The sequence below is a fragment of the Etheostoma spectabile genome, chromosome 16 (assembly GCF_008692095.1).
Source record: "Etheostoma spectabile isolate EspeVRDwgs_2016 chromosome 16, UIUC_Espe_1.0, whole genome shotgun sequence".
Classification (NCBI taxonomy): domain Eukaryota; kingdom Metazoa; phylum Chordata; class Actinopteri; order Perciformes; family Percidae; genus Etheostoma; species Etheostoma spectabile.
Genome location: NC_045748.1, coordinates 5,681,422 through 5,691,247, shown reverse-complemented (window position 1 = coordinate 5,691,247; position 9,826 = coordinate 5,681,422). Strand labels below are relative to the sequence as shown.

The window sequence follows — 9,826 nt, the reverse complement described above, 5'->3', positions numbered from 1 at the left end:
ACACACACACACACACACACACACACACACACACACTAATTTGTAAATGGGTCACTGTTAACTTTGTTATAATTGTCTTACTCCTCATTTTAGCTCTTGAGGTTAACCTGGGTTTCATTCATTCTTCTTCCGCCTCCTGTCTTACATTTTTCCTCTCTCTCTGTCTCACTTTCTTTTCCTACAACCACATCTATTCCTTCTTTGCCTCCATCCTTCCTTGCATCCTTTACTCTTTCCCTCTTCTTGTTCTCTTAATCCTTTGCTGCATTCCTTCCCTGTTTTCTACACTCATCTCTGCTTTCCCGTATCAAACCCTTTCTCCTTGCATCCCTCCCTTCATTTATCAAGTTCTACCTTTCCTAGATATTTTCCATGGTGCATCTCTGACCTCCATTGCTCCTTACTTCTTCTGTCTTCTTTCCCTTTTAACCCTCACTCCTCCAACCTTCCCCTCCATCCCTCCTTGTTCCTCCTAACTCCCTTCCTTCCTTCTCTTCCTGATCTCCTCCCATCATCTCCTTCAATGCCCCCATTCATCTTAATCTCCCACCTGTCCCTCCCTCAAACTTTTTTTTTCTTCCTCAATCCCTCTTGTCCTCCTCTTACTCCATTTCACCTCCATCCCTCCTTCCACAAGCAGGCATCCTTATAAGGAGAAACAGCAGCAGAAGTTCTGGGCGACTCTTCAGGGAATACAGAAGCATGTAACACACATACACACACAGACAAACACACACTGACAGCCAATGCGTTACTTCAAGAGAATAGAAAAGTATGTAATAAATAACTGCAGCTGGAGAGAATCTGCCTGTAAAGCCACTGAGCAGCAGAAATACAATCTTGAACAAATCAAAGGTTACTTGCAGACCTGGATTCAGAAGTGGTGACTTTTTCATCTGCAGAAATTCTCTAAAGTTCGTCTTTCGTCTTTGTGCATGACAGTAAACATGTCTTTTGCAATATACTGTACAATACTTTTCTTGAAGCATCTTTTATGTTTGTACATATCTTTAACCCTCCTCTTGTCCTCGGGTCAAATTTGGCCCGTTTACAATATCGTTCTATATCAGAACTATGACAATAGAACGTTGAAAAAAAGTCATAAATATTGGGAGAAAAAGCTACAAAAACGCAGGAAGAAAATCAACAAAAACGTTTATTTTTTTAAACGCGGTTAAAAAAAGTGACCAAAAACGTCACCAAAGGTGACAACAACTTTTTAAAAAGTGACAAAAAAGTTGGAACAAAAACAAAAAAAGAAACAGACAACTTGTTAAAAAATTGACAAAGACATAATAAACAAAAAAAACAAACACTGAAAAAGATTTGGGGTGAAAAGTGACAAGAAAATTGGAATTAAATAGGCAAACACCTCGGGAAAAGTGTAGAAAAAGAACAACAAAATGTTGAAATTTAGACCCAGAAAAAACACAGGAAGACAAAACATGAGTTAAATTGAAAACAAGCACTGTATAATGCAAACAAACTTGAAATGGATTTATATAATTCACATGGTTCAAAATCAACTAATTTCATATATTATTTCCTTTGACTTTATCGGTTTTATCAACGCCTTGGTTTTGGTTTATGAACCTATGCCGTCAGATGTGATCCATGCAGCAGTTTAATTCAGTTTAAAGCTGTTTGATTATTTACAATGCAGTAGGCAGCTTTTTTGGGGTGTGAAAAAGCTCTGACCAACCACTGTACACAACCTACCCAGCACCAAACAGCAGACTGCAGCGGAAGTGACTAGCTGGAGAACATGTGCAGCATTTAGAGCCAGATATGTGTCCCTCAGGAATATTCAATGTTGCTCCATGCCTGCTGCATGTGTGAGGAGGCAAATGTTGGCTCATCATATCAACTTTATATGATGTGAAAACAAATATATTCATGTAGGTTTCAGTTAGGATTTCTTGGATTTTCTTAAATTGGATGTTTGCAATTGTGTAGTCTGAGCATGGCAGGCTTTGCTTATTGTAGCACTAATGGGTTAGCCTGGAAATCCAAGCACTCAGTAATGAAAATGGCCCAACTCGAGGGGCGGCACCGAGCATGCATTTGAAAATCTCACTGGATAACACTACGGCCAATCACAACAACACACAGGGTGACGTATCCAGAGTCCCATACGCTCAGCCACCAGCGAAGCTAACTGGTAGATTAAACTGTCGTCATCTGTTCAGCTGGCCTCTGGCCCACCTATATCAGATACACTGATGCGATTGGTGCAGCTCGGCTACAAGTGTATAGTTAATGAGCAGCATTACTCGATGCCAGAGTTACTCGCTGAGCAAATTAAAATTGTGCTCTCGCGAGAACTCTGGATTTCCAGGGTATTAATGGGTACTGATGAGCTATACATGAAAATCATGTTTTTCATTATTTTATCCCCTGTTGAATAGAAACTATAGCACAAGTTCTGAGTTTCCCCATCAAGATACGAAGAATAAAAAGTGGAATGTTGTGCCCCTGGGGCCCAGCCCTTTTTAAAACCCATTGCTGCATCTTTATTGTGTGACATGCAGGTTAGAGACCATGACCTGATTGGGCTTTTATATGAAACTGGTTATGAAACTCAGCTCAGCTCTGACTTTCCAGTAAGTCCAAGACTCCTGGCCTGTCTCTGTTTGATCTGGATTTACACCAACCATATCATTATGTTAGCTGCTCACTCTGTCATTCCAAAGCAACTTTAACACTATTCTACTTCATTATATCATTTTCTATGTGATTCCCTTTCTGCCCCACTTTTGTCCCCCTACTTTTTGACTCTCTCCTTTTCCCCTAAAATGCAGCCACCTTCCCTTCCCCTTCATTCCCTCAATTCTGGCGTCAGTGATGTTGGTTTGGTCGTCTTTGGAGACAACAGCGTCATTGTTCCTCTACATCGCCAAAACGACGCGATGACCTCACTGCACAGCCAGCCCAGCCCCGCCTCCCTCCATCCTAGCCCGGAGGTAATGGCCTCCAGATGTGGAACCAGAGGCCGGAAAACACACATACACACACACACACACACACACACACACACACACACACACACACACACACACACACACACACACACACACACACACACACACACACACACACAAATAGAACAACATGCAAAGAGTAGGAGGGAATGCGCAAATATGGAAAAAGAAAGTCTGTCAGAAAAACTGCATGTGCGTTTGAGCATATGAATGTGTGTTATGTTAATGCGGCCATCTCCTTCGCCTTCTTGAGCTTACTCCCACAATTTCATTTCTCCCCAAAATAACTGAAAAACACAGATCTGGTACTAACTGGCCGCTGCTGCATATTGTGTGTGTGTGTGTGTGTGTGTGTGTGTGTGTGTGCGTGTGTGTGTGTGTGTGAGAAAGCAAATCAGAATCATAAATCAGAAAAAAGGTTAATTGCCAGGTAAGTAGCACGAAGTAGGAATTTGACTTGGTTGAAGTTGCATTCATATAAACAATTATGTACAATAATAATACACATACAGTGCAAATAGAAAGAGAGAGAGAGAGAGAGAGAGAGAGAGAGAGAGAGAGAGAGAGAGGGGAGGGGGAGATAAAAAGCAACCCAGACAGACATATTTCTGGCTATGGGAGTGCCAGACCTTGATCTCATTCATATTTTATAGATCACTGAGGGAGGTCAAGCTGTGTTTGGGTTTCTGTCTCTGTCTGTCTGTCTGTCTGTCTGTCTGTCTGTCTGTCTGTCTGTCTCTCGGCACAGTAAAAACTCAAATTGAGCACTGCCGTCCTTATTACTGATAAGTATGTTTATTTTACCACAGCATGGCCTTAAATTGAACAAAAATAATTGTCTAGTCGAGTCTAGCCAATGGAGGTTGGCGATGGCTTAACTGTTGGAAGCGTCTGGCTTCCAGCAACTAATCAGATATCCGCTCTCCCTGTTTTTTCTGACTGATGTGTCCAATACAGTCATTCAGTCTGCTACAGCCACGCAAAGCCAGTTCTAAAAACTTGTATTTATCAATAAAGACTAGAGGAACTGATCACTTTCAAAGTTGATTAAAAAAAAAGTAAAGAAAGCAACAATATAGAAGTGACTAATTTGTCAGTTCATTCTATAGATGCAAACCACACCTCTCATACTGTCCACAATCATGTTCACAAGAATTGATAATAGAATAACCTGACAGTGACCTTAATTATCTGGCATTTTGATTTCATATATATATAATTTTAAATGTTCAAAATAAACTACTACTAATTAACTAACATTGATGTGATTATTTTTTAAATTCTGTAAAGTCGCTTTAAATTCTTTTCATTCTGAGATGCGTTTTTGATGAGAAGCAGATGTCTTGGCCTCCAGACACTCGGATTATCACCACCTCAGCATGTTCCTATTGCTCCCTCATTCTCTGAATGCCATATTGTTTCCTCTCCTCTGTAGTTTGCACATCTCCTCCTATCCACTGTGTACAATTGATGTTCTGGTAATTTCATTTTTATGGAGGGGAGATGGATAAGGAATACAAAAAAATCCTTCATATTGTGTAAAACACTCATCAGGCCGTTTGAGTAAAACTAAAAACTCTGTTGTGTAGAGATATCAAGGACATTAAATTCTCTACTTTAATTTGAAATAAAGCCAATGAATAATAATTGAAAAAAAAATAGAAATATGGAGGTTCGTTTGATGCTTTGCGGGGTTGCCACCCTGTATAACTGGATATGCTCAATTCATCCAATCACTATTAAGAGCTTCTTTCCAGTATGACTTCCCTGAGTGTGCAATAAATAACGGTAGAGAATGGGCCATCTGCCATTGTGGTGTGTGCGCTCCACACTCCGATGCACAGCACTGGGGTCAACTCGGGGTTCAGTGTCTTGGACACTGAGACAACGACTGCAGGATCGGGGATCGAACCACCAACCATCCGATTGGCAGGCAACCGCTCTACCACTGAGCCATAGCCGCCCCTAAAATCCAAAATAATCCAAAATAATTCCAAAATCTTATTTAAGTGTTTTCTATTTTTAAATAAATGTTTTATCGACCAATGCATTGTTGGTAGGAAATGCAGCAGTGTTAACAGAGCGTTTAGAAACGGGTTTTATTGTGCATGGTGTAAAAAATGTTCAAAATAAGTAAAATGTGGAGAGCATAAATAGATTTGGAGTGTTTTGACAACTGAAATGTATCTTTTGTTATTACAGAGACAAAGTAGGCTACAGAAAAAAAGAACCGCTGGGTACCAAATTCCACGTATACTCAAATTGAATATATGTTGCTTAAGAGTTATAAGTGAGTTGATCAAATGTTACTTTGTTATTGCCATTATGTCAGACATCCGAACTTGAATCCAAATCAAATGAGGACCTTTGAGTGACACGTTTGACAACGGCTGTATGTTGAGCCTGCAGCTCAGAAGAAAGCGGACAGAGCTAAGGGAAGATAAGATAGACCGACTGAATCGCGAGAGCACTCTCTCATTTTCCCAGTTACAGCATTAACTATTGATGCACCAGTAAAGCATGTCGGCTTCACGGGTCACTGCCCTGCTTTGTGGGTACAGCTCTGACAGAGTAAGCAAGAAATCACTCTGACCTGTCACTCAAAGACTCTCAGGTTGAAGGTGAGTAGGCCACAATATAACAAGTTGGTTATCACTCATACCTGCTAACCGCTCAGCATCTCCTAATCTGAAGCATCTCCAGGTTTTTTTTTTTTTTTACAGCCAAATATGCACAGGCTGTCATCACTATAATAACAATGACATACATAACCTGCACAAGGACACACCAAACTCCACAAGCTGAATTATCTGTGATATTCTGTACATGTGCATGCACCAAATTTGCAAAAACACAAGATGTTCAAGTTGCACAAGCTCCCTAAACAGACAGATGTTTAGCAGGAAAGCTAGCATCAGACTGTCTTGAGTCCCTTCAGACAGGCAATAAATACACCAGCACTTTGCACTTTAATTATTACAGTTTATTTTTAAGATGTTGAGTTGTATTTGCTGTCATGTGTGTCCTTTTTGTGTCATAGGATGCTTTATTCACGTATTGTTTATGTTGCTTTTTTTGGACGGATTTTGGCACTATGTCCTAGACAAACTTCCCCTTGAGGACAATAAAGTGTATTCTATTCTAGACCGGAAGGTGCAGTACTTAAAAAAAACAAACTAATCCAGTTACCTGTACAAGACTCTCCTGTAACTTAAAGGGCCTTTACATAAGCCTTTCTGGGTTTCAAAGAAAAAACCACAAGCACCTCTACTCTGTCAAAGAGAAGTTATTATTCAGGAGTTTCTGAATTCCAGTTGTACAGCATGCTATATACATTTCTCCACTAACATTAGCTTCAGTAGAATACATCCCAGTACACCCACAAAGCTTTGGAAGTTAAAGAACAACTCCCACATTCCTGTTCTGGATCTGTGTTCACTACCACTGGATCAAACACACTGTTTGATGAGGTTTGTTTCACTATGGCATTGTCTTGATTTAATGTCAGTGTCCTACTCTTTATTTGAACTAAGGAAGGTTTAGGCTACCCAAGATGATGCAGAAGTTTGACAAAAAAAAGACAAGTCTCACCTTTGGGTGGGCTTTCTTCATTGGGACTTTCATTCATGTTGTTAGACACCCTCTTGCACTTGGGAGAGGTCAATTCCTGGACCACAGTACGATTTTGTCTGACAGTTAGCATTATTCAGTCATTCTGTGCTTGCCATTTTTTTAATCACTGCTTTTAATGCAACATTTTTTGATGATGACACCTGCTATGTGTCTAAGAGTATACTGCATGTCATGGTCACTTGACAATTTGCTTCCAGTCCATTTTTGTGGTTAAAAAGCCAGGAGAGCGCTCGTAGTGTTTGGTTCCTCCAACTTCCCAGCCGAAAACTCTACATTAAACTGATTTAATGGCCGACTAACTTCAACAGATGCCATGCATGCTAGATGCACAAGTAAAACTTGCTAGCCTAGCATAGGGCTACTAACAACCCATAATGCAACTCTCTCTTAAAGCAACAGGGCCCACAATAAAAAGCCGATCCGGCTCTTGCTCCATTCAAAGAGAATGGTGTTCCATAAACATAGATGCCTTGGTTTCGGAATATAGAAAAACCCTTCACATTTGCAAAGATTACTATTTAATCAAAAGGGTTGGGCCAATATAGCTATAACATATATAACTAACGGACCGAAAATACTGAACTGACTTTTTGTCAAATTCTTTATTTTCTTTTTGTATTGTTTTCTCTTCTGCCATTTAAATATGTCAAAATATGAATACTCTGTCTGGAAATGCACCTGAAATGACAGATTGATGTGAAAATCTGCTGATACTGTTCATCGCTAGTACTTGTGGGACACATCATCAAAGACTTGACAGTCAGCATCAAAACAGCAACATTTTGACCTAGCAAAGTGACACAATTCTTAACACATTGCCAGTGTCTGCTTGATATGTATCTTCCTTTTTTAATTTTATTAATTTTAGCCATGCATGCAAATTACTTGTTTCAAGTCTTTTTCAGCTTGATTTTCATGCTGTGCTGATGAAAAGACCAAGACATTTTTCTAAATTATCTTTTTGTCTTTCGCTTGGGAATTTGTTTCTCATAAGTATAGAAATACATGAACACACATACGCATGCAAACACAGATACAGACACACAAATCACACACATGAAGAAGCGGTCTGCAGCATGGCGGGCTGTGCTAAAACACAGAGGCTGGCCCAAGCCCGCAGTCTCCACATTGACTATGCTAAAAGACACACACACACACACACACACACACACACACACACACACACACACACACACACACACACACACACACACACACATGCATATACCATGATGTTAAGAACAGGGACCGTGACATGTTGAGGAAAATGAAAAAGAAGGACTGCAGGACTAATTTAGGAAAAAGACAAGTAAAAGACAGAGAAGACAGTGATAGAAAAAGGAAAACAGAGCAAGAGAGTAAAGCCATGAAGGGTTGATGTGCTGTGAGAGGTTTGCAGAGCAAGTGTAAGGGTGGGTGGAGAAAAGAGAGAGTCAGAGAGAGGAGAGGGAGGAGAGGGAGGAGTGTACATGGTGTACGGCGGGTCTCCTCGCCAGTCATGAACTGAACTGCAGCCTCACCATGACGGAGCTCCCGTTCCCATGACAACCCAGCCTGTCAGACGGGAGAGGAGAGGGGTGGAGGGATGCAGGCAAGGAGAGGAGAGGATGGAGGCAAAGATAGATAGAAAATAGGAAGGTAAAGAAGATCTACTCACGGCGCTGTGGCTGTGCCGTTCCTCTGCAAAGGTGTGTCTGACATGGCTGCAGCACCCACTGCTCGCCTTCCCTTCTCCTCTTCCTTGTCCTCCTCTCCTTCCTCTGTCCTTTTTGACAGAGTTGTGTCCACCTCTTCTCTCTCTTCCTCCTCTCCTCCTCCTCCCTCCCCTCCTCCTGATCTTCACCTCCTCCTTCTTTCCTCCTGCCTTTTCGGTGGGTTAGTCATGCCAGAATGTCTCAGAGTAGCTGCTTGTGCCGCTCCTGCATCGCCGGGCTCTGCCAGCAGGAGGGGATGGGTGTAAGCATGTGTGTGTGTGTGTGTATGTGTGTGTGTGTGAGAGAGAGAGAGTGAGAGAGTGAGAGAGTGAGAGAGTGAGAGAGTGAAAGAGTGGTCACTTGTGTATTTGTAGGTATTAATGTGCAGGTGATGATGTCAAAGAGAGAGCGAGGATTTGTAGGTGAAGAAAATGAGATTAGAAGATGCAAGGAGCGAGTGTGATGGAGAAGAGAGAGGGATGGAGGGTGAGATAGCCTGGGATGAGACAGATCGGGATGGAGAGCAGAGGATAGCAAAGAGACAGCAGGCAGATAGAAAGAAAGAGAGCCTGAGGGGAGTTGCAGTGTAATAAAAGGAGTGGCCAACATGCCTCATCTTTGCTGCTTCCCTGAGAACCTTTCCCCTTTGAGACTGAGGAGGGATTCATTTAAAGACGCAGACTGGATCCTCAAAAAAAAAAAAAGTGGCTTCCGTAAGTAGGCTCCTGTGTCCTGCAACTTTAAACGGGATTTCAGGAAATGTATGGATGTATGGATGGACAAGACTGAATGAAGCTGAGCGGGATTTTACAGCTACAAATGAAGCATTTCAGTCAGCACACTGATTTGAGATTTTTCCAAACAATTTGAGACAACTGTAATCAAAGAATACTGTACAATGGGCCACTTCACATTCCTGGTTTGACCGTGCCGACTGTTTGTCAAGCTTGTTGAGGGTATGCACTAGAGAGAAAACGCTGGTATCGTATCATGAAGTACTGGAGTTTATGAATCAATCTGATACCACGTAATAAAGCCCTAATGAAAATCAACATTAAAGTACTGTATTTATGTTCTTTCCATTTTTACTGACTGTTAAACTGGATAAAAAAAGAAAGTTCTATGGCATTTATTGTTTTTGTTTGTTCATGTTTCACAACAACTTTAACCTGAGCCAGACTGACAACCCAGATAGAAATCCTACCACATCCATACAGGGATATTAGCATACAGTTGTTAAAGGACCCATGGTGTGAAAATGCCACGTCATAAGTTTTTTTTTTTTTTGCATTAATATGCGTTCTACCAGCCTACCTATGGTCCCCCAATAGCTATGGCGATCCTGGGTATCCTGCTCTGCCTTTGAGAAAATGAAACCTCAGATGGGCCAATCTGGAATTTTGCCTCTCCTTTCTCTGCTTTGCCCGCCCCGAGAATTTGGCCCGCCCATGAGAAAAAGTGAGACATCATGGCTTGCAAACAAGAATCAGAATCAGAAATACTTTATTGATCCCCGAA

General features: G+C 41.3%; 1 protein-coding gene across 2 annotated transcripts in view; it reads right to left on the bottom strand.

Annotated features, from left to right (window-relative positions):
* Window positions 1-8,578, bottom strand: part of palm2akap2 (PALM2 and AKAP2 fusion) — a 104,854-nt gene extending 96,276 nt beyond the window's left edge. The window contains exon 1 of one of the 2 annotated variants that reach the window (XM_032538968.1): window positions 8,272-8,578. In XM_032538968.1, the coding sequence (XP_032394859.1) occupies window positions 8,272-8,315 (44 nt within the window). In that variant the 5' untranslated portion in view covers window positions 8,316-8,578. The remainder of the gene's footprint in view (window positions 1-8,271) is intronic. The other variant, XM_032538969.1, reaches the window with a different exon arrangement.
* Window positions 8,579-9,826: the final 1,248 nt, after the last annotated feature.